This window comes from Watersipora subatra, chromosome 7 (assembly GCF_963576615.1).
Source record: "Watersipora subatra chromosome 7, tzWatSuba1.1, whole genome shotgun sequence".
Taxonomy (NCBI): Eukaryota; Metazoa; Bryozoa; class Gymnolaemata; order Cheilostomatida; family Watersiporidae; genus Watersipora; species Watersipora subatra.
The window spans coordinates 32,562,712-32,589,038 of record NC_088714.1 but is presented as its reverse complement, the minus strand read 5'-3'; the positions used below and the strand labels follow the sequence as shown (position 1 = coordinate 32,589,038).

Here is a 26,327-nt window from a genome sequence, read left to right as displayed (position 1 = left end):
GCGGGTAATAAAAAAGATTTTGCACAGGAAACCAACATTTATTTACCATTCTAACTTTTTAATGAAGGTGCTTGTTTATTTTTGTGTGTGTTGTAAGTTTAATTAGGTTTCTGTTATATATACATATATAACATATATTTATAGCATTTTGGGAAGTCTGGGCCCACATATTTTCTTATAGTAAATTAATTCAAGCATGAACAGTAGGTATTTTAATCATTCAGCATTAAAGATTGGCAGGTGTAATAAGTATGTGCATAATTATTCTATTGTATCGCAAGTAAGCCGTGTGGCTTAGTGGTAGGCTCACCAGTCTGGAGAATTAGAAGTTGTGAGTTCAAATCTAGTGTGAAGTGAATCTTTCATTCCTATCACTTTATTGCTATAACTGGACAAACAAATGACAGAACAACAAACCGAGATTTATAGAATCAGGTAGTAGAATCTCTCATATGTCCTTGACCTTCCTTGTTAGCTACTATTTGATCTAAGTTTGTATAAATTCTAAAAGCTCAAGAGATTGTTAGCATGGTAACAGTCACGAAACAGATAAAGAAGAGCTACTGAATATGTGAGTATTTCTTTTTGTATACAAGATGCTAGAGGTACCAACTCATAAATTGATCACGCTATCACAGATTTTATCTATTTATTGGCGAATCTTTTGGAGACAGGTTCATAGTAAGCAATGAAAATACTAGGATAGAAATTAACTATTTCAAAATGTATCAATTAAAAATTTGACATGGTTTATCTGCACACTATCTGTTCTAGAACATTCTGATTGCATTTATAGACTTTTTCTGTAAAACTAAGAGGTCTAAGTTTGGGGGTTGTGAGCTATATCCGCACTGCTGTTGGCCTAATTAACAAACTAATAATCAAGTTTTAAATATCTGGTAACACCCATAGAGTTGTTTCAAATTCAACATGGGTATGATACAGTAGAGAGGACCTACTGATGCTCAACCCTTGGTATAGCACTTATCTTCAGTGGGGCAGCCAGTTGCAATACACCAGCAAGTTTTTTAAACTCCAGATCACTCTAAAATAAAAGAATACAGACATATAATATTCAAGTAAAGTCTCTAAACTATTACTTAGTTTTTGTGATTGTAAACTTGATAATTTAACCAATAAATTAGACGTTCTCATTAGTTGAAGGTTGACTTGCAACAAAATTCACGTTACAGTTAGTTAGTATCAAAAGATTCACCATGTCTTACTCTGTTGTGTGGTAGGTGCCAAATATGTGGAAATGTGATTACAAGCTCTTAAAAGCTTAAAAACGAACAGTTAATCGCAGCCATCATGAAAGCGTTGTAGGTTGGAATCAATTTATTTCTCTGACGTACTCAAACAATTTGGTTATTGTTTTGACACGTGAAATTAAAGGCCAATGAATGGCTCAATATAAAACTTCTCATAGCACTAGTTTATGACAAACACTTCGAGTTCTACTGGAAAGCTCATATCAAATATAGATGCTCGCTACTTTACGGTGTCGTTTCAGCTTGGTCTAATCGTAATCTGATCATGTGACCCATAGTTCCTGCCAAATAGTGCAAACAATTTCTGCAATATTTTTTGACTATCACAGGTGACCAACAGCCTCGGCATGTTTATCAGAGAATGATATGCAGACCTACGAGCTGTTGAAAAATTAACAGAATTTTTACCATGGGTTTTGAGATATCAGCGCTCAAAATGACAGCATTACAACACAATGATGATGAAATAGACGCGCGACGACAATAAACATGGTTTTATTGAATGCGAGAAGTATATTTTTGAAAATATTTCGACGAATGAGGTTGTGTGAAAGTGTAAACAGAAGCCATCTTGTTCATCTACATCCCATTTGATCTGTTTCGGAAAGGGATTCTAATCTACGGCATTTTCATGATGGCTGCGATTAACTTTTCGTTTCTGAGCTTTTAAGAGCTTGTAATCATATTTCCACATATTTTGCACCGACAACACAGCAGAGTAAGACATGGTGAATCTTTTGACACCAACTATCTGTAATGTGAATTTTGTTGCAAGTAAACTTTTCAGCAGTTTCCGCAAATTGCATCACATATCGCATCCTTTTAAACCAACAAAATAGCCTGATGAGGAATGCATAATTCTAGCAAACCTATTTGGCTTCACATTAGTGCATGAAGTTTATGAAGTTTTGAACAATGTTATTACTTTATATATTGACAATGTTATTACTTTATATATTAACACTGTTATTACTTTATATATTGACGCGGTGTTTTTGAAGCTGATGTAGAGATATTGTCTGTTAGATGGAAAAAAAAACAAACGAACTAATAATGGAAACCATTGCGTAAAACCGATTATTGAAATCCAGTACCACGAGGTTTGAGATGAAAACCCATGTTGTACTTTTAATTGTATATTATGAGTACATTATCCCATCATGGCAGCGTGCTGTGTATTATGATATCACATAGCCTGTCATAACATCCTACTGCATGCTATGGATGACATGTTGATGTTTGCATATCGTATTGTGCTGCATGCCATAGTAAGCCCCACTTTTTGGCTTGATGACATACGTATCATTATTTGTAACTGTAGAACCCAATGATTTTTACTAGAAGTTCTATACAGTATATAAAATTATGCTATCAACAAAGCACGTGTTAGCAGTCTTTCTACGTGTCATAGTTTTATCATGGCTGGCATACACACTGACAGCATGCCAAAAGTACTGAACAATAATAAAGAGCCTTTCCATCTCAGACCAATGTGACAACATTTTTAAAGGAGACTACAGACATTTACCACTACTTACTGGATTTGGGGTGTCTGAAGTTCTTTCCATGCAAAATGCTGCCAATACGTGAACTATGGCAACCTTTACTTCAAGGAGAGCCAGTCGCATAGCAACACAATTTCTTGCGCCAGCTCCGAATGGAAGAAAGGCATGCTGCTGCAGTTCTGTCTTGTTCTCTTCAGCAAATCTGGGTAGAGAAATCAACATTCTTCTCCATCAAGCAAATTGACATTATAAATGTATCGATTTATGTTGCTACATCAGCTTGCGACATAGTCACAACGGCAGCACAGGGTGAGTGCAGGGTTTCACACGCATTTGATGTTTTCAACATACAGTAAAACCTCTAATTGAACGCCACCTCTATGTGAACACCACCTCCAATTGACTGCCACTCTGAGAGAAGACATTTTAACACTTGACATTATTTGATCTTTACGAGCCCGTAATATCAACTGATCAATAGAAAAGTGTCCACAAAATCGTATTAATAATGAATCTTTTATATCAATAACAATTAATTCGCTCAATGTCCAATTCCAAAGCTTTCATTTTTTTTGTCAAAACTTTAAAAACAGCACTGTAGCAATAACCAATAACGCTCTTAGGCCAGTAGTAGCTCTCTGTTTAACGTAGTCTTTCTACTCCGGAATAGCCTACATACATGTATATACTTTGTACCTCGAATTAGCCTACATATGAAAAAGGGGCTTAAATTTAGGAAGATTAATGAACTTTTAAAGCGACGCTATAGAAATAATTACTGTATCAGGCTAATAGTAGTTCCTTGTTTAACGCGATCCTGAGACTTCGAAGTACATGCACATATATTAAAAAATGGTTTAAATTTACGATAGTAGCTGGAACTTTGAAAACAACGCCATAGAAATAACTACTAACTGTCTTGGGCTAATAGTAGTTTTTTGTTAAACGCGGTCCTAATACTTTGAAAGACATGCATATAAAAACTGGTGCACAAGTTTTGGACTGCATGTAAAGGCTACGTTTACTAAGCAAATTTTACGCATTGCATTTGTGCTAAATGCAGCGTGTAAAAGTTTTGCTCTGCTATTGTTTGGATGCTAATATCGACTAGTTCAGCAGTGCAAAGAAGATTTGAGGCCAGAAGATATTGTGGAAGGTATTGGACAACTAGTATTGGATGTTCGTTCCATCAAAAGCAGCAATCAAAACGCTGCATCAGAATGGCCTTAAACTGTAGCAAACATCAAAGAGTGCAATGAGCTTCAATTCAACAATGTTAATATAGATATAACATAAAAATATGTCTTCCAATTTAGAATGAAATATAAATTAAAAACGCCAACAAATTGTGAAGAAGGACACAGGCTATAATATCATCGCAGGCCAATTGCTAGCAATAGATATCAACTGGTAGAGATATTTCTCAGTTTCTCCATGCACATTTATTAAAAGATCTTCATCAAGTTAGAGGTAAGATAGCAGATTTATTGCACTCAAAATGTTTAATATCGCTCCAACAAAAAAAGAAAGCAAAATATAGGCGACACTTGCTTCGCTGTAATAGGGCTAAATTTATCTTTCGAAAACTTTGACGAGCCATTTGAAAAATAGATCGCCAGCCTTTATTTGAACGCCGTCTCCAATTGACCGCCTCTATAGAAGAAAAGTTAAAAAATAGAGCACCATGGCGATCAATTAGATATTTTACAGTATATTGGTTGGATGAAACATTTTTAGATATAGTTTCAACTCCTAAACAATGAGAAAATTTTTTTAGTAACATTAAACATAAATAAACTGATTTTATTTTAACGCAAGAAAAATGATTTGAAGTTTATATTGTTTTTAGTTCATCAAATTGAAAAGGCCTATAAAATTAGAGGCTGTGGGAATAACATTCAAAATTGTATGAAAGTGTCTCATGCTAAAAGCTATTCCTACAACAATCTCATGTGTCAGGAAACAAGTTGCTGTTATTCTGTCAGGTCATAGGTGTCAATGCTAGAAACATGTTTTATATAAACAGTTGGTAATTTATACGTCAGGTCATAGGGAAAGAGTTCAATTAGCATTGTCTTAGAGAAATAACGAAAAGGCTAGGGATTCTTGTAGCAACTAAAATGACGTATTTACAGCAAAAATTATTTCATGTTTTATAATCATAATAACTGCAAAAAGAGCTTCAAAAAAGAAAAAATGAAATACGTTACCTAAAAGCTTTATGCCAAGGATTAAATTAACGATGGTTGTTGATAGGACAACTCCATATTTTTCGGTAAGTAACCCCTTTCTTGCTCATTAGTTTGAAAGAAAACTAATTTGATTAGCGGTATAATGTCCTCAGAGAGATACAAAAACAAAAACGTCAAATTTATATTTTATATAACTATAGCCCTCAGCAAAGGGACAAGAACAGATACGTACCTCTCAGGTCTGAAAACCTCAGGCTCCTCCCAATACTCAGGGTCATGGTGTATGGCGTAGACCAAACATGTAACATCTAGCCCCTTTGGAATGTACTTCCCATTAATCTCGCAATCTTCATTCGCTACTCTGTCAAACCTAAAGGGTGATAAAGACTTTTGTTCAACAGCAACCCTGTTCTTATGTCAAGTACCCAGCCATTGATACCACTCATTTCTTACTAGCACCTGTCAATGCATGCCAAATTTACCTTTTAAACACTAGTATCATAGAGTCAGATAGTTTTGAGTTAGCAAGCACTTGTTACAAAGTAATGAAAGCATGGCTCACATGTCACAAGTCACAGAAGTATCTTTAAAACAGTAGAATAGCCTGATAGACAAAGCATAATTCTAACAAACCGCGTAGCTTTACTCTGGTGCAGTTTGCAAGTTTAAATCAATGTTATTTGTTTGTATAATGACACGGTGTTTTTGAAGCTCATTATGAAAGTTAGAAAAAAAGATAAAAAAGAAAAATAACAATAAAACCTATTGCAGAAAAAAACTTATTGAAATCCAGTCATGGGAGGTTATAAACAAAATCCATGTTGTACCTTTACTGCTATCAAGCAGTTAGACTATGGAACAGTCTTCTATAACAAAAGTGAAGGTGGTTTCTGACTGAGCGGGCTGTAGAACAGTTGGAAAAGCCAATCAAACATCAAGGCAGCAAGGACAGCATTGACATGAACGGCTTCCTATGAGATGCTGGGTTTATTGCAGTTTAACCTACATATTTGGAGGTGACCTCAGCCTTGGATCTTGAGGAAGCTATCAAATTTAATCAAGTTTGTTTACAACAATATCTTTTATCAGCGATCTACTTTGCATTAGCAACTGTTTCTACTTTATTTAATTGTATTAATTTGAAATTATCCATAGACTGCACCCGCTGTCTCATTACTTTGTATATGCTTGTTTTTTGTTATTAATTTTCTTACTTTAATGCCACCATCCCTTACTCATGGACACAAAGTAAAACAACTGAATTAAAATGAAGTTTAAATTTAGCAACTTTCTTTATCTTACGTGTCAAGTTTTCAGAAATTGTTACAGGCCACTGCGCAGAGCCCGACCATCTTCTATGGACTAACGAGATTACAGATAAACATCCTGAACCCACCTAAGGATAGGTGGAAACATCCGTAAACTCTCGTGCAGACACCAGTCCAGGTATTCCAGCTTATGCAGATCTTCATAAGACATGTGTCCATCCACTGCTACTTCTGTTATGGCAGCGTACAGCTGTTAAGTCATAAGATATCAGCTGTTACATTATACTTATAAGGGTTTATACATGTGGAACAAGTGGCTGGTAATACACATAGCAGGGAACCATAACAAGGTAGAAGACGTGGTACCTTTAAGCAAAACTAAAAGGTACCACTGAGCCATGTTCGGGTAAAACAATCTGTTAACACAATGATATTAACAGTTACAGTTGTTAGCATTGTGTTGTTCACACTCTGTTGTTAAGTGGAGTCTTTGATGTAGAATGACCAAGTATCAGGCCATTTGAAGGAGCCATGTTCGGGTGAAACAATCTGTTAACACAATGCTGTTAACAGTTACAGTTGTTAACATTGTGTTGTTAACACTGTTGTTAAGCGGAGTCTTTGATGTAGAATGACCAAGTATCAGGCCATTTGAAGCATAAGTTTTCTTTTAACTGACTAAAATGTACACGCATCTTTGACCATGGCTCCAAAATTATCTACAGTCTCCATCAGCCATTTCATGACATAAAATAATTACACATTGTTGTGTACAAAATCTTAGTTTGAGCTTCAACTAATCATGATCCATTTTTAGAGTCAAGGCCTTTTGCTAGCAGTATATATGTGCAGTACATTTCAGTGGTACATTTGAGGAGGCACCGATAAGCTCTAGAGTTGAACTCGCACGAGATTTGACCTTGAATGACAAACTCCGCTTACATTGAACGAATGTTCTATTTTTATAGGGCTACAGACTCATTGAAACAGTTTTGTACTTGAAAATTATCAAAGGTGATGCCAGTGAAAGTGGCCATTTATCTGCCTTGGCAATGACTTTCACTTTATGCAATAGAAAAATTGGTAAATCCAGCAATTAGTTTCTGCGCAATCATTTTAGCTGTAAAGTTTGAGTGTTGTTAATTCATTGGTCAGCTGCCCTAAACAACAACAACAACAACAACAACAACAACAAAAACAACAACGCAGTTATTGTTATATGTCATTAAAGGACTGGTTGAGACCGCAGCTGTTTATGAGCTGTAGACAAACATGCATGTACCTTTTAGACAATTGCAAGAAAATTGATGCTCCAAATAACCTGAAAGTTGGCAATTCTTACTTCAAAGACTCTACTTTAAAGGTTCACTCATGCCAAATTTCAAAATATTTCATCAGAACAGTATAGATTCTGTTCTATTATTTGAAAGTTTGTCGTTTGAGGTGATCTGACTGCCAGGATGTTTAAAGATTAAAATATACAAAGCTTGATAGCAGCTAAAATGCTCAGAAGAAAACGATGTGTCCAGCCTTCACCAAAAATCATGTCAGTAGTCGTGCATTTGCTTTCAAGTTATAAATATACGGTCTATCGACCTCGGGTGTTTATATATTTCCACAGCACTTATAAGAAAGCAATAAGATAATTTCTAACCAATCCATTTATAAATTATTACAAACATTAATAGCAATGTCTTTAAGGCTACATTGGAAGTTAGAGTTCAACAATCATAAGCAAATACAAAGTAAAATATGCCACTAGAAATGTGTAGCACTGCAATTTGAACACAATAGCAGATGTCATAACGAGAGGGAGAAACAGGAAGCGCGACTAGTGACATCAATTTGAGAAAAGTATTTTTTGCCCGAGTGTTTAAACTGCAATCAAGTTTTGCCAATTTCCATTTTGAAACATCCTGGCAGTCAAATCATGTGAAATACTAAACAAAACTTCAAATGATAGAAAAATATTTATACTTTCTGATAAAACCTTTCAAAATAAAATTTGACGTGAGAGACTCTCTGTTTTAACAACCCGGTGTTAACAGATTATTTTACCTGAGCATAGCTCAAGAGGACATTTAAGAACTTCCATTGCTAAATTATTTTAGCAAAAATTATTTTTTTCTTCTTTAAAATGGAGATGTTAGGTAGTGTAATACATATGAGAGTTATCATATCCTTACCAAATGTAGGTTATGAACTTACTGACAAGTTCAAACATGTCATTGTTTTTGCATTTATCGACTAGAATTCACTCACGATAATCTCAGTGACCTTTCATCTCAAGGTCATATGTATTGACAGCAAGTACTGGGTGAGCTAACTGACCAAATGGTGTCCAATTCTATTTGAGCTGCAAAGAACAACGGCCACGCGTATATATTATTCGGTAATCGCAGACTTACCTTCTCTTGTATCTCTGGGTAGAGAGCCATTGAGTAGAAGAAGAACTGGAGGGCAGTTCCTGTAGTCTCATATCCGGCACCAAAGAAGGAAATGGCATTGGCTGCTACCTCATCACTAGTTAGACCTAAACAAACAGACTGGTTGATGGTGTGAGCTAAACTAATCAGAAGGAAAGGAGATTATTAAGGGTTGTTAAATGTGCCCATAAGAGCTATTTCAACCTTACTCGAGTAGCTTATAGTAAGTTTCCATGCAGCGAAAGGGTAATGACGCTGTTGTGTAAACGGATAGACTCACATATATTGATGTGAAGAAGACGAAGAACAGTGTCTTTCGTTACACTTCCTTATATACTCCCATACTGACTTATACTACCTATTCTACTAGCTTTACCCACTAGCTTTATTCACTCACCGTAATTGCCAAGACCACCTATACTGCTCGTGAGCCAAGACCACCTGTGAGCTCAGAGGCCAATATAGCCTGTGCCTAACAAATCCCATAATACAACAGACACACACCCCCATGTGGCGCAGCAATGCCTTTATTGAAACAGCTGTGTCACTCTTACTACGTTGAGATTCGATTCGGTGACACTGTTTGGAAGCGAAACACCCATGCGAAACGGCATCTTTGTGCCATGGAATAGCCTTAGTTACCAACGGCAGCTCAATGGGGCATGCGCATAGATCTTGTTTTCCTGTTGCTTCATATGCAGAAATTTTTGTTGCTAAAGTGCTCCAAGCTATTGTTTTACTTAAAACCAAAAATGGCAGAAGAGAAGGTTGAATGGACCGACCCCGAAATGGAGCACCCTATGGAAACATGATCTGTTGTTAGCCCAGCGTAACGATTCGGCATTGGCTCACCCAGGTGTCGCTAGATGATCACTGTATGGAAACTTACTAATAGTCTAAACTCTATATACTAAAGTAAACATATTATAACATAACTAACACTCCTAAACATTCTGCCTTCTGTCGAAACCTGTGACTCTCAATTCCGATGGGCTTGTGAACAATTGAACGCTTGTGAACAATTTCTTAGGGATTCGACTGCCCTATCAGTTGCTCTATACCATGTTGTTAAAAAGATGGGTATGTTGTCATAAAAGTTGTTCTATGAGTCATAAGTTGAGAAGTTGTCTCACCTCTTTGGCTCCACTCTAGTCCAAGATGGTTAACGCGTGGTGGAGTTTCCTCATCTTTTAGATCAACGAGCTTGTCAGCGCATATTGCTATAAAGTTATTGCCTTTCTGTAAATATAAATCTTTGAATAACGAAAGTCTCTATGAGTAAGAAAGAAATCATATAGCCAATTATCAGTCAGTCATTGGTAAGGGTTCCTTTGTAGGTGAGAGATGGCAACCACTAGCAGGTACTTGATTGTATCAGAAATGGAGTGTTTGACATAGCATTAGTGTGAGAGATATATATCACTAGCAGTTTGCTATAAAACAAGTCATAATTTGTCATACAAGTAGCTTAGCCAACGAGTAAGAGATGCATGCTTCATCACTATATGAAACAAAGTTCCAAACTATAGAGGCTAAGATATACTTCATACTTGAGTGATAGTTTAGCATAACTCAGCCATCGAATTAGAGCTGTATTCTTAATCGTTCTATACAATGGAGTTACTGATAGAAAAAGATATACGATGCAACTTGTCAGTACTTGAGAGAAAGTACCAAATGGGCAACTAGGCTAAAGTACAAGATCGTAACAGATCTCAATTTACATTTCGGAAATTATTAGATCAGGTTTTACCAAATATACTGAAACATTAATTGCCCTTCAGAGCAACTCATCTGGCACCAGAATGCAGCTATCACAAAGTGAATAACACACAACTGATACAAAAGTTCAAATTGCATATATCTACGTTTTTTTTGTATATACATGTATATAAATTTCAGTGTTTATTCGTTTGTTGTTCTGTCATGTGTGTGTCCAGTTATAGCAATCAATTTATAGCAATAAAAAATCTACTTCGCAGTGAATTTGAACTCAGAATCTCTAATCCTGCAGACAGGCGAGCTAACCACTAAGCCAAACTTTGTTAAGTTCTCTTCTGAGTCATTTCTATAGAAATGGCTCAGAAGAGAACTACATATTCATTGTCATCACCATATCAATGAAAAGAGAACTAAAGCTCACCTCAACAGCATTTAGTTCACTGTCCAAAACCTGCTTGACAATGTTATGGAAGTATTCAATACTTTCTGAGGCAAATGATGACAGCTGGGCACGCTTTTGAAGGAATTTTGGAAGAAGCACTAGAAGATGTACATTATAGAACTATTGAATAAGTGACGACATGCGTTATAAATGATCACAAATTGTGTAAACTTTACGTTTACTATTTGCCCATTGCAAGCTACAAAACTTTTATGCTACTTAAAAAGTTGTGTTGGAGAACAAAATATAATTGATTCAAGGAATTAACCAGGACTTTAATTAGCAATTAATTAGGACAAAATCAGAAAAGATAACAATTTCAAAACAGTCATACAGAAACATTGCAAAAAGAATTTTGTCATGTCAAAAGCCTAACGAGTATTTTCTTAGTCAGATTTGCATGATTTGGCAGCTAAAGCATTCAAAAGCTGCTGACTATACACATGTAGTCTTGCAGCAGCGTGTATCACAGCTCATATGGCCTACACACATGTAGTTTTGCAGCAGCTTGTATCACATATCATATGGCCTACACACATGTAGTTTTGCAGCAGCTTGTATCACATCTCATATGGCCTACACACGTGTAGTCTTGCAGCAGCTTGTATGACAGCTCAAACACAGAAAAAATATAAGAAACTTGAGCAGGTTTTCCATTCCATGCTAGACCAAAGTAGGAATCTCCAATTTCTTTTGGTTTCTAGCGTAGCCAGTGTATGCGGGCATGCTATCACACTGTGGATGGTAGGTAAACTACTACACAATATATAATAAACCCTTACCTATAACAAAGCTAGAAACACCGTAATAACATTTAGCTGGTATTTGTGTAACAACCACTGATCAAATTGTTCGCTTTTGAATTGAAAAACCGACCTGTTAAAAATGTAAGAAAATGAACTGCATGTCCATGAACTCAAATGGCTCTATACAAAGATATACATTTAGATCTGTTTCTATACAAAGATATACATTTAGATCGTTTTTCAGACTCTGTCTTAAGCTTTTGGTTTGGTTTGGTTTGATTTTTATTGCGTAATAATAACATGACAATATGAGTAAAAAATACACAGAGTAGCAATAGGACATGCCAGATAGCCAGAGGCTAGAGTCAAGGCAGCCCCAGCAAGCAGTAGGAAAAGAAACAGAATCAGCGATAAGCGCACACTCCGGAGCACCAGAGTCAGGAAGGACAGTCCCAGGACGCCCACAGGCGCTCTACCAACTTCGCCTTCAGCTGACCCGGAGCAGAGCCCGCACAATCACTCAAAAATTTATTATATAATTTCATTGCACTAAAAAATATCGATCTCTGTCCCTTAGAAGACAAACACTTTTTCAACTTTAATTGATTTTTACTTTTTAAACGGGTATCTTGACAATGATCTATCATAAAATCTTGCAACTCTTCCATGGGGAAAGAATTTGTTAAAAACATTAGCAGGCGATACTGGAATAAAATTTCAATTGGCATTATTTTTAAAATTTTAAAATTTTTGGAAACTGTTTGATTTGGTTTAAAATTGAGTATTATTCTGATTGCCTTTTTTTGCATGATTAAAAGTTTGTTTAAATCAGTTTTGTTGCCGTGGCCTCAAAACTCGATTCCATAAATTAAAAGAGAATAGAAAAAACTGTAGTACAAATTGATCATGGTTGATTTGTCTAGGTAGGGGCGAATGAAACGTAATATTAGTAATATGTAATTAAGTTTTTTGATGAGACTTTGGATGTGTTTTTTAAAAGTCAAGTTGTTGTCTAACGTGATACCTAAAAATTGAGTCGAATCTTTGATTTGTAGTTGAGAATTGTTTAAAGAAAGGCTTAGATTATAATTTTGAGTGTTTTTAGACGGATTTTTGAAAACTACTTGAAATGTTTTACTGTTGTTTAAAATGAGTCTGTTTGATAGGCACCATTCATTAATAATATTTAATTCCTCTTGGAGTTTAGAATTATCTGTTGAAAATATATTGGTGTCATCTGCGAATAAAATACAATCCAAAGCAGGTGCAGCATTTACTAAGTCATTTATAAAAATTAAAAATAAGAGGGGTCCTAAAATTGATCCTTGTGGGACACCAATCGTAATTGCCCTCATTTGCGAACAATCAGTATCTGTTTTGGTAAATTGAAATCTATTTTGGAGATAACTTTGAATAAGAGAGGAAGACTTTACACTAAAATTGTAGTAAAAAAGTTTGTCAATTAAAATTTTGTGATTAATCGTATCGAATGCCTTTGAAAAATCCAAAAATACGCCCTGAGTTATATTACTTTGATCTAAATTAGTATATAAAAATTCCATTAGACTGTTTATTGCTGTAGTGGTGCTTTTACCTTTTCTAAAACCAAATTGTTTAGGCGACAAGATGTTATTGGTTTCTAAAAAATCCCGTATTTGCAAAGACAAACATTTCTCTAAAATTTTTGATAAAGCAGGAAGAATGGAAATGGGCCGGTAATTAGATGGATCTGTTCTATTTCCTTTTTTAAATAATGGAGTCACGCGAGCTATTTTTAAACAATTTGGGAAATTAGATTGTTGTATAACAAGATTTATAAGATGTGTTAAAACTGGAATTAGGACTAGTTTATTTTCTTTTATTGCACGGAGAGAAATCCTATCATAGCCGGTTGCTTTAGGAAGACTGAAAGAATCAATTATTTGCAGTGTTTGGTAGGGGTCAATTATCTGGAAGCTAAAATCAATATCATTTACACAGTTGTCCATAAATTTAGAAAAGTGAATATCGGAAAGTGGCAACTCATTGGCCAGTTTATTACCAACATTTACGAAATGATCATTTAAGGTCTCAGCTATATCTTGCGAGTCTGTTAAAAGTTTTCCATCTTTGTTTATGCTCGTTGGGCTATCTGAATTTTTAGAGTCTCTATTTAACAATCTGTTTATGAATTTCCACTTTTCGTTTTGATTATTTTTACATTTATCAAATTCTTTTTTATAGAATTTAGTCTTCGCAGTTTTAATTTCATTTGTGACTAAATTTCTGAAACTGTGGTAAGAGGTGTGGAGCGAAGTATTGAAAGGTTCTTTTTTGCATTTAATGTGCAATTTTCTTCGCTTATTTATCTGTTTAAGTAGATGGTGAGTCATCCAAGGTTTTAAAAAGTTGAGCTTTTTCTGATTTGTGGAAATTAATTTTTTCTTCCCAGCTATTTTTATTAAATTTTGGAACGACAAAGAAAAGGATTCAAAGCTTTTGTTAACATCAGAGCAATCCATTATCGCCCGCCAATCTTGTTCAGCAAGCTTGATTGCTAGCTGATCATAGTCAATAATGAAAATGGATAAATTTGAACGCTTGGGAATTTTGATTTTAAACTCAATTGATGCAAAAACTGGTTGATGGTCAGAAATATTAAAATCTATTGTTGCAGAGTTTATGTTAGAGTCAACCTGGTTAGTTGCTATGTGGTCTATAAGGCTATTTTTGGTACTACCTAGTCTTTATTGAAGACTGATAGATAATCAATAAAGAAAAAGTGATAATTCTAGACCGATTTTCCACATTTACCTCCCTTGTTAGCGTTTCAGGTTTTTACATACTTACCTACTGTTAGTGCATCCTGTTTATTATCATCAACAGCACTAAAGAATTCTATTTTACAATATATACAACAGTTTATTAGTTATTGCTGTAATCTTGTATATATATATATTTTTTAATCTATATAAATCTCACACTTTGTCGTCTGTCTAGTTATAGTGATTAAAATCTAGGAATGGAAAATCTGTGTCTTACATGATTAGATCTCAGAACCTCCCAGTCGGCAGACTGGCGATCTAATCCACTACACTACCACAGCGAAGCTGTCAGTGACTGTTAGCACATTCATTACATTGCTCTTGGAATCATTAACTAGCACGATTGACAGTTAGGCCGAGCATTTGTTTATAATAAGAGTCTGTCCATCTGTCTATGCTAAGGGTTGGTTGCGTAAAAAAGATTGCTTCGTACGAGATTTGAACTTGTGAAGTATAATGGCGGCATCTTTGATATGTGCTTTTTAAAAATTATAAGCACCCAAAACATTATGGATGCTTTCAAGATTTCCTACACGTAAATGTTACACTATCTAGTAAGCGTTCAGAATTTAATCACATGTCCCTCACAGTGGTAGAAGAGTTACGATTATTATTGCACAACCTTGACTTTGTTTGAGGTGACTGAGGGTACCTGGTAACCAAGTCAGACAGGCCTTGTCGGCCGTGGAAAAGCGCATGTCTACTGATGTTTCTTTAAAAGCTGTGGCTGAAGATGTTGTTAAAGGTTTAGCGTTTGTAGATGACAGTAAACGAGTATATGCAGCATTAAATGATTTAGGAGTTGTCTACTATTACCATGTTAACCGCATAAATCCTACATATAGAAGATAACTCTAAAGTTATTGAGACTTGTAAAGCTAAACAATTGCGTGAGGTTTAGTACCTTTGATCAATGAGAGATACCGTAAAACATCTAATTGAATGCCATGGCGCTCTATTTTCAACTCTTTTTCTATAGTGGCAGTCAATTGGAGGCGGTGTTCAAATAGAGGCTGGCGGTGTATTGTTGAAATGGCTCATCAGAATTTTGGGAAAATAAATTTAGCCCTATTACTGGCGAAGCGAATGCCGCCTGTATTTTACTCTCTTTTCCCGTGGAGTAATATTAAAACTTTTAGGATGCAACAAATCTGCTAACTTACCTCCAATTTGTCAAAGATCTTTTAGTAAATATGCATCGAGAAACCAAGAAATAGTTTGCAATTGTTGCAGTTTGCAAAAGTTTGCAAGTCTATTGCTTGCAATTGACTAGCGATGATATTATAGCCTGCGTCCTTCTTTGCAATTTCTTGGTGTTTTCAATTTTTATTTCATTCTAAATTTGAAAGCATTTCCATTTTATCTCTGTTTAAAAATGTTGCATAAAAACTCATTGCACTCATTGAAATGTTATCTACAGTTTGCAGCCAAAAATAGCTTTTTACATGCAATAGAAGAGGAGTTATGAGCATCGACGCATTGTAAGCCATGTTAAGATAGCCGCAAGGGTGCTATTAAATACATGTAATATGCTATATATCTGCTTATTTATAAGTTATATAATGATAAGCCATCAAGTGATACAAATATATGTTCATGAACAAGTGACCTGAATGAACCATACTTATATTACAAAAAGAATAAAAAATTAACTTTTTTAAAACAAAATTATTTCCATCATTTGCTCTGATAACAGCGTTCTGATTGTTGCTTTCGATGGAACGAACATCTTCTAGTTTTCCAATACCTTCCACAATATTTTCTGACCTAACTCTTTTTCTGCACTGCTGAACTAGTCAATATTGGCGTCCAAACAATTTTTGGCAGACCTAAACTTTTATGCACTGCGTTTAGCATAATTGCAATGCGTAAAAGTTTGCTCATTAAACCTAACCTTTGGTCTAAAACTTGCAAACTGTTTTTGATATGCATGTTCTTCGAACTATTAAGAACATGCTAAACAAAAAACTACTATTCGTCTGAGACAGTAATTATTTTTATGGTGTTGCTTTGAAAGCTCATCTACCATAGCAAATTTAAATCGATTTTTATATAGGTACATGTATTTCGAAGTATCAAGACCGGTTAAACAAGGAACTACTATTAGCCTGAGACAGTTAGTGATTATTTCTATGGCGTTGCTTTGAAAGTTCATCTACCATGGTAAATTAAAACCGTTTTGTATATAAGGCTATATAAGGTATTTAAAACCGTTTTGTATATGCATCTTTCTGTTTCGAAGTATAATTATGTACTTTGAAGCAGAAAGACCGCATTAAACAAAAAACTACTATTAGCCCGAGACTGTTATTGGTTATTTTATGGTGCTGCTTTCAAAGTTTCAATGAAAAACGCGGAAAGCTTTGGAGTTGGACAGCGAGAGATTTAGTTGTTATTAATGTAAACGATTCATTATTAATACGATTTTGTAGACACTTTTCTATTGATTCTTTTCTATATTTTGGGTTCATAAAGATCAAAGATAATCAAAGTGGAGGTCAAATGGAGGTAGTGTTCAAATAGAGAGTTGCGCTCTATTTTTCAATCCTTCTCTCGTAGTGGTGGTCAAATAGAGGTGACGCTCAATTAAAGGTTTCACGGTATTTATTAAATATTTTTCCATGTGTACTCTTCAGGAGTCGGAGTAGTAAAAGCTCATAGTGAGAAACCTGAGCTCATTAGATTGCTGACAAGAACATCAAAATAAAAGTAATATTTGGCGATAAACAGGAGCGACATTTGGAAACCTCGAGACCAGTTCATAGAGTGTCTTGTAAAAGGTTTTCCTAGCAAAGTTAAGTAGCAATTTGTTTAGCTGGTCCTGATGCAACGTCTCTCAGCATAACAACTTTAAACATCAACATTGTTATCTTAAAAAGTCCCACTTTTTCATGGTGTGCGTGTGTCCACCCACACAAACGCTGTGCATTTTTCCACATATTTTGGCAGATTTCCTTCCTACATATGCTCCGTGCCTCCCGCCAGGTCACTAAAAATATTTGGTTTTGAACCTCCATCTAGTTGCTATGAACCAGCCTTTTAAACGTCCACCTACTGACTATCTGATTTAAAATAACAAAAATCCTGGGCAACACTCGACCTTCTGCAAGTTCCCAACTAAATATCAGCTCGAAAATCACAAATGTTTAGATTTAGACAAGAGGTACTTGATCATAATAATACTTACGGACGGCTAACAATGTTGCGATCTTAGTAAGTTTAGTGAAAAAAGTCGTTTTTCTAGGAATACCAAAGAAAGTGCCAGCGTGTTGAACGAATGGATGATTAAGGGTGCTCTGAGCATCAACATCCATACCAAATGCTGTACTGGCTATGACATCCATTGTGTAGCCCGAAGAGTAACTATAAAAATGATAGCAGCGGACTATAGAGAGTCGACACAGTAATTTTCAACCTCAAGTCAGGCCACTGGTTAGGGCAGCTATTTTCTAACAAACCTATTGCAGTAGCAATGCTACCTCAAAACGTATGTAACTTTACTTTTGCGTAGGTACAAACAAAAGTGCATTGTAGTGATACAACAGCTAGTCTAACATATCTGCACACTTGCGTCCAGCAAATGAAGATATGACAGTATATATATATCATGAATGTACTTTCAGCTATGATGACCATATATAGCCGAGCCATTGCAAACCATTGTATGTCATGATTGCAGTATTTGCACTTTTTGAAACTCAGGAGGCTTATAACTGGTTGGCTTCGCACTGTTTCACGTTCCTTCAAAGTATGGCGCCATAAAATAATGCAGTCTGTCATTTTTCGATCATTTGGCTCATAGTTTTATAGAACTTTATTGACTTGGAACTATTGCATAGACAAGAGTATAAACTAGGGTTTCTAGAATGTGCCCTTGGATAAATGACAGTTTAAGAGCAGACAACTCAAACTTAACCCAACAGGAGACAATTAAATTACTTTTATCATAATTCCTTATAATGGGTTCTGGTTGTGAGCAAACCAGATAAGGTTTATCATCTCAAGAAGGATTACTATTGCTGATTACACTAACAGTGTGTTTAAAGACCAGCTACAAGTAGACACGCTACTGAAGGGGCACACCCAAATGCTACCACACTGGCGTATCAAATCATTACTAGGAATACGTTAATGATAGAATATAACACACTCACTCTTTTATGATTATTGGGGCAGAATCTGCCTTTCCAATGTGCTCTACAAACTTCTCCGCACATGTGTTTATAGTTGGATACATCTACAAATGTATGTATATATAAGCTCAGTTGGCACGGCACATTCACTGAAAAAATCTCATACGACCGGTAGTTCATATTTTGGTGAAGAGTTATCTTCCCATGATTGTATCTATTCACGTACCACAGTTTCATAATGCTAAGAAAAAATTTGTTAAAAACCTGCAGAAATATTTTTACAGACAACAAAATTCTAATTTATTCAATCTAGCTGCAATTGTTCCTTTACTGTCTTCAGTAGATCAATCAATACCTACTTTGCTCAACTGAAACCTTCCGCAGTTAGTCTTCTGCAAGATGTGACCGTGATAGTAACTAATAAAGTGAAATAATAAGGTTTAGCAGTGATTGATGAGTGATTGATGAGCAGTGATTGTGTTTTAGTAAAGATTTAGACTACTAGCTACCGAGGTAAGTTACTCAAATTCACTGGGTAGTTATTTTATTACCCGTGCAACTCCGAGCATTCATCTAGTATAAAATAAAACTACTACAAAACATACCATTGTTGTACCCATTATCGTGTTTAATAGATGCACACCTGCTTTAGCCTGCCGGAGGTGAAGGAGGGAGCGAGCAATGACCGTACATGTTTCCAGTGGTCCCCTTGCAAGGCAAATATCTGCAGTCTGATAAATTTGGAGTGTTCGTGTTCAAAGAAGTCCCTTCTGTTTGTAAATTTTGACAGATTCTTGATGGTAATATCTCTAATAAACTCGGCGTCAGAACTGTTGAGTATTGGCACTCGACCAAGAAATTGTCTACAATAAAGAACTATGTTAATAACCAGCTCACCAATAACTCAGTAGGAGGGGAACTCTGAAGGTCCCATCTCAGTTAGTGTGGACCTATTGTAATGGTGACATGCCTGTAGGCAAACTCAATAGCTCAGTGACTAGGATATCATAAGGAACTCTCTCTTGTGTTATTGAAGCCAAACAGTCATTTCTGTTGTGCACAAGGTACACAACAGAAAGTTAAATTTTATCGCGTGTATTCAAAGCATTTCTTAAAATAGTACAAGTTGACTTTCCCAAGTACAAAAACTAACTGTCAGGTTTAGTGTTGTAAAAGAGAAATACTTTGTTATAACACAAAGTACAAAACAAGCTTTTGTACTCTACATCCTCTGTTTGATGCTTCAACTAAATTTAGAATTGTCTTCTTTGGATAGCAAAGGATTACAGCTGCAGGTACAACAGTTTATGTAAGACAATGTAGTTCAAAATAGAAAAATCAGGCCATTTTCATATTTAGACTTGCTAGAAATTTAACATTTCATCTCTCTCTTTTGCATAAAACTCAAATGGTTCCTAATCAAAAATAATGGAAAACTGAACAATTTTTAGTTTTTTTGATTTTAGATGTTTCAAATCATGATGACTATATAGATCTTGCAGTAGCCTTGAACTTTGTAGCTGATTAAAAAGCTCGAATTGACAGCAGAGTGCCATTTTACATCAGTATTAAAATTATCTACCGAAGTGATATTGAGTGACTTGTGTGAACATTCTATTAGTCATCAACTGAGCCTATATACAAAGTTCAACACAATCCGCTCAGCTTGCTTATTTGCTACTCAAACAATCTTGAACCTGGAGGTTTTTACCTGCAGATTTGGTCTATTTTGATAAGAAATTAATGTTCCAAATAATATAAATTTAATATTCAGTGGTAAGCAACAAGATCTTACATTAAATATATTTGAGAATGTTAATGAAAAGACAACAAATAGTAAAACTAAAATCAAAGATTACATTCTTTAAAATTAATATGAGGTTACCCTGCCTCAACCGATGTCATGAATTATAAGGATATAATAACATCATGATGTTTCAGAAGAATACTAATAATAATTAAAATAAAATTATTTAAATCAGCAACAAACTTACCCAGCAATCCGACCTGGAAATTTTGCCCGAAATTCTGCATCAATTTCAGGTATTGACTGAAATGAATAAGCAATAATGCATTTGACAATAATACAACAGTTCAAACCAAAAAAGATACAAAATCTTTAAAGTGGAAACTAGACAAAAAACTAATAGTTTATAGCTGTTTGTTATTTTCTACGAGTTTAGTTAATAAATATGTTGTATAACAGTTTATATGTTATTTTAACTTAATCCTTTTGTTAATACAAGAGTAAAAAATCATTTCATCTTATTTTCTTATAAACATGCAGATATTTGGAAATAAAGATCAGTATATGCTGTTTGAAAAAATAAAAAGATTGTCTTTCTATTTTCTAAACAACGTTTGTGTAAAATGTGAGTTTGATGTATGACTGAGCAGCTAAGGTACATCACGAGCTATAGTAGGAAAATTGTGTCATGTTTAATTTATATCCATCTTTTCATCATATTATGTTCAATTTGGAATTTGTCTCCCTTGCTCTAATACCTACTCAACGATGCAACCTAAACATTTAGCAGCTAGTTTTAATTTATTATAAGTTATATACTGACAGAGAAACGAGAAAACAGCCAAAAGCAGAAAATTCTTGTTTGCTTTTTACAGTAAAAGTAATGTCTCAGCTAAAAGTTTGCAGACATTTGAAATGTCTGCAAACATCACAAGACAGGAGTAGTTATCAAGCTAAGCACATATTTTAGTACTAGGCTGAGAGACGGGCTTGCTGACCGAACAACCACATTGTAATAAGCATTGCATGTTGTTTACTTCACTAATATGTGTTAATCATATCTATGGTGTTATAATAGCATTGGGTATGAAAATCTGTCCTAATGCTGTACACTTACAATCCATGAAATTAAATAAGAGTTTTCTCTCCATAATTGGTTTTGAACATTTTCATGGTGCGCCCATGAAAATTTAGTTGCTGTTCAATTAAAACTCTTGGAAAAAGCCACAAATAGCTTTAATGCTAGAAATAAAAGGTTTCACAGCTATTGAACTCGCCTATCATACATTATAACAGAAAGCAATTGGTGTTCTGTTCAAAATGAACATTGGTTATACATCAGCTTGGAGTACCTGACTTTGAGATATTTAACATTCAGAAAAATGGCAATATCTTTGAATCTTGTCACTATATCTTGTCACTATGGCTTGGGCAAAGCTACAAGTTTTTCTTTCAGACTATCGCTGCCATCAGAGGCCAAAGGCTATTATAACATACTTTCACAAATATGTATTATGCTATCAGATAAGTAGAGGTTTTTTGTTAAGTCAACTTTGGTGAGATTCACCCAAGTGCACAACCTAAACAACCATTTATTACACCTCTAGTAATGCTAAGGGAAGCTATTCCATCTCACGACTCATAAAACCTAGAGAAGGTAAGCTGCAAGGATAGTAATGTAGCATAGTTGCCAATTGTCTAGATTTTGTGAAACTTTTGAAAATGATCGATTGTTTTAATGTAAACAAGAGAAGATGTTGTTATCACTGAGCGGATGTTTGTTATTTTGTTGCGGATTTTACTGCAGCCAATCACATCGTGTTTCAAAACAGTTTCTAATTTTACGATGTATTTGCTAGTTGATGTTGATTAATTCATTGATGTCTTTAATTTTGAACAATTACCAACACACCAGGAAAAAGAAGTTTTTCGTTACTAAAGATTCTGATGTTAGTTTTATTCCCATGGTTACATCAAAGTAATCCTCTGAGGACGTTTTAGACCAGCTGTCTTTGCCAAAGTATAGTATGGACTTTTTGGCGTGTGTTATGATGTTTCTCTCATACTCTGAAATGTTGTAATATTTACTAGCAAAGTCTTGAGCTGCGTCTAGGAGTTTGGCTGAGATGAAAGGATAAAAATCTATGATATCGAACATTATGAATGAATGTTGATCTTTGCGTGGTACGTTCGAAAACCGTTCAATGACATCTGTTGTTTTCTTCCATTGGTTAATATTTAGTTCTGCTTTGATGTTCCGATTTATGCGGTCTAAGATTTGTTTACTAATTCTGCTTGAGTTGAGGCTTTGCTGGATTTATCAATCTGCAAGTAGGGTGGCTTGCAAAGTTGTTTTTGTGATAAACGCCTGTCGCTCTGCTGTAGTTGGTCTTCTGTCATCCAAGTCGGGTTTCTGGGCGATGGCTTTAGCTTCTAAAATAGTCTCGTAGCTCTCATATTCTGAAATGCTAGTAAATATTACAACATTTCTGAACATGAGAGAAACATCATAACACACGCCAAAAAGTCCATACTATACTTTGGCAAAGACAGCTGGTCTAAAACCTCCTCAGAGGAATACTTTGATGTAACCATGGGATGCTCCGATGGAGCTGAGACGTGTGGGTTTGTCGGCAACTTCATAGTAAACAAATTAGCAGCCAAGTTTGGCAATTCATTCGGACTGTACGGAGATGAAGGGCTGGGAATAATTCAATAATCAGAGACACTTCACGACAAAAGAAAAAATTAAACAAGACCTCTGCAAGATATTCAAAAACCATGGACTGCGGATCACAACTGATGCAAATAGACCATCAGTGAACTATCTCGACATTACCCTGGTTTTAAACCATAACTGTCATGAACAACTTTTATCGTAATTATTATGTAAATCAGACACGCTGATTCCGATTTTGTACTCAAAATAAAGATAAGTCTACTAACTTTCAGAGTAATGAAGGCTTTTTTTACAGCGTTTTAACATCGGTCTCGAAAACAACACGATCGGCATAACAAGCTCCGCCCATAAATACGTGACGTAACCTAGCTTTTTAGGAACAGAAGTTACGTAGGGATATTTAGACCAATTTAGATAAATAGAGATGGGTGTTTTAAAATCCATTAATATCTAAATTCAGCCTTAAAAATAATATCAGTCTTTTCTGAAAGGTAGATAAGCTATTTAGCATTGCATATTTAAAAAACCGCGCTAACAACGCTAGCTTGTGATAAAACCATGCTTTTTGAGCTCATTTTTCTCGGCGTTCAGCCCATTTAAGCGTCATGTAACAAGCTACGAGCAATTTTAAATAGTTTATATACCTTTCATAAAAAAACTGAAATTATTTTACAGGCTGGATTTAGATAATAATGGGTTTTAAGACATCCATCTCTATTATTCTAAGTCGGACTAAACATTCCTAACTTTCGTTCCTGAAAAAGCTAGGTTTCGTCACATATTTATGGGCGGAGCTTGTAATGCCGATTGTGTTGTTTTCGAAACGGATATTGAAACGCTTTAAAAAAGCGTAAATGACTTTGAAGGTTAGTGGACTAATCTTTATTTTGAGTACAAAATCGGAATCAGCGTGTCTGATTTACCCAAAAAATATGATAAAAGTTGTGCGTGACAGTTATGGTTTAAACAACGGCAATTATATAAGCCTTTCAACAAGCCAAATAGCTTGACCATTTATGTGAGCTCAAAATCCAACCATCCTGGAAACATTATTCAAAACCTACCAGCAGCTGTAAACAACAGACTTTGCTCTCCTCTGACAGCAATACATTCGAATCATCAACCAAAATCTATCAAACAGCCTTAAAGAGCAGTGGGTACAACCACAAACTACAATACTCTCCTATAACAACAACACCTCAAACTAAAAGGAAAAGCCGAGTACGTAACACTACATGGTATAACCCCCATTCAGCAAGCATGTCGCAACCAACATCGGCCGAAAATTCTTAAGAATCTTTAGAGAAGAATTTCCTGAGAATCACCCACTGCACAGCATATTCAACAAGAAAACTTTAAAAATCAGCTACAGCTGTATGAAGAACGTAAAAAACATCATCGACTCACACAACCAAAAACTCTTGAATGGCAAAGAATCGCAGGAAAAAATTCACAAGCAAACTCCTGCAACTGTCATGTAAAAGCCAACTGCCCACTACAGGGAAAATGCTTGCAGTCTGTTATAATTTATCAAGCCGCTGTCACGTTCCACGATGGTGAAGCAAACTACATTGGCCTAACAGAAACTGCATTTAAAACGCACTATAACAATCACAAAGAGTCATTCGCACAGCGAAACAAAAGAACTGCCACCGAGCTCAGCAAATACATATGGCGACATAAGACTTCGACAACAATTATTCCATCAACTGAAGAATACTGGAGCGGTCCATCCCGCTAAGTAATAGCTCTAAAAACTGTGCCTTGTGTTTAAAAGAAAAATTGTATATCATATACAGGCCACACCTAGCTTCATCGAACAAACTCAATGAATTCAACAGCGCCTGTGGATAAGCCTGTGGATACGCTAGCACATTTTTACTATCAAATTTTAAAACCTGATGTTTCTATGAATGTTTTAACGAACGTAATTGTCCAGCTACGAAGTTTTAGTAGTTTTAATAGTTCTGTCTATAAAGTGACCTATACTGGTATTAACATTTTATCTGACGATTGCTCTTACCAAGCATGTAATAAATTAGTAATAAATTGTTTTATCTAAAGTTATACTCTGTTTTACTGATTTATATATATATATATATATATATATAGCAGAGAACGCATACACTGAGCGGCATAATCATGTCGCAGGTGTTGTGTATAGAAGTCTATGTGACGAGTATGGCCTTAATAAACCACAACACTGGTGGGAAGCTCCTGGTAAGGTCAATGAAAATGACCGGGCTAAGATCCTCTGAGACTTCTACATCCAAACTGACAAGCATGTCCTGGCAAACCAACCAGATATAGCGGTGGTAGACAAGGAGAACAAGAGGGCTACTATAATAAATATAGCAGTACCCAATGACTACAATATAGCCAGCAAAGAAAAAGAAAAGGTAGAGAAATATCTCCCTCTTGGAGAAGAAATTGAAAAATGCTGGAATGTAAGAACAACTGTAATCCCAGTAGTCATTGGGGCACTGGGCGCAATAACACCGGCGCATAAAATGTGGCTTGCCCAAATACCAACAGCAATCAACTCAGGTGAGTTGCAGAAAAGTGCGCTATTGGGAACAGCTAAGATCTTGAGGTGAGTGCTCAAACTCCCAGGTCTCTGGTAGGAGACCCGAGTTAGAGCAGAATTTACCACCCATACGGGGTATCCGGGGTGAGGAAACAATTTTTTATATATATATATATATATATACATGTATATATAAATCTTATGAAGCTTACAGCCTGAAGAATGCGCCAGCAGGAAACTGACAGTAGCTGAAAGATAAGTAAGCTATTTAACTTTCCAATTTAAATATATATATATATATATATATATATATATAAATACTCTATTCATAGAGGTCTGATTGTATTGCCTTATTTGTAGCAGCTCACACCTTAGGTGAGTTTCCTGAGATTTTAAAATAAAATAGCAAGGTGTAGCAATAGCTTTTGTGTTCTACTTTAATAAAATATAAAAATGAGACTAGTACATGGAGAAAAATATAAAACCATAAGAAGCATGACCATCTCCAACAGTTGAATACCAGAAATAAAGAAAAGAGAGTGTTAGTTGGCAACCAAGCACTGTCGTTAGGATTTCTCAGCTGATCTCGGTATGTTCGAGTAGCAAATTTTTATTTGGCATTCGAAACGAAAAAGTTTCAAATTATTTATTTGAACCCTAATTTGTTCAAGATCTAAGTCGTTTGAGAACTGAGGTTTAGCTGTACTCATTTCGACACACATTCAATTACAATTTTGATTGCCTTGATTGACCTACCTTTAAAAACAAAGTGTGAATACTGCCAATAAACGGCCAAGGTTTTTCATACGGAACATCCATATTTTTGAAAATGCCAAACGTAGAAGTCCCATACCTGGAAAGAAA

At 35.3% G+C, this 26,327-nt stretch overlaps 1 protein-coding gene across 1 annotated transcript; it reads right to left on the bottom strand.

Annotated features, from left to right (window-relative positions):
- Nucleotides 1-354: 354 nt before the first annotated feature.
- LOC137399432 (cytochrome P450 3A16-like) lies at nucleotides 355-26,327 on the bottom strand. Its single transcript, XM_068085535.1, has 12 exons — nucleotides 26,220-26,327; nucleotides 20,504-20,559; nucleotides 19,153-19,372; nucleotides 18,531-18,613; nucleotides 17,564-17,739; nucleotides 10,806-10,924; nucleotides 9,796-9,901; nucleotides 8,645-8,769; nucleotides 6,365-6,486; nucleotides 5,201-5,338; nucleotides 2,810-2,978; nucleotides 355-1,045 (listed from the first exon to the last, which is right to left on the bottom strand). The coding sequence occupies exons 1-12, from the start codon at nucleotides 26,280-26,282 to the stop codon at nucleotides 956-958; spliced, it is 1,467 nt and encodes a 488-aa protein (XP_067941636.1). The 5' UTR covers nucleotides 26,283-26,327; the 3' UTR covers nucleotides 355-955.

Excerpts from the sequence above, each read along its gene's own strand:
- LOC137399432 (XM_068085535.1), bottom strand. The coding sequence starts at position 26,282 with ATGGATGTTCCGTATGAAAAACCTTGGCCGTTTATTGGCAGTATTCAC. Across the intron at positions 10,925-17,563 it reads CGCAACATTGTTAGCCGTCC|TGCTTCTTCCAAAATTCCTT; the intron begins GTAAGTATTATT and ends TACATCTTCTAG. Across the intron at positions 5,339-6,364 it reads ATGTTTCCACCTATCCTTAG|GTTTGACAGAGTAGCGAATG; the intron begins GTGGGTTCAGGA and ends ATCACCCTTTAG.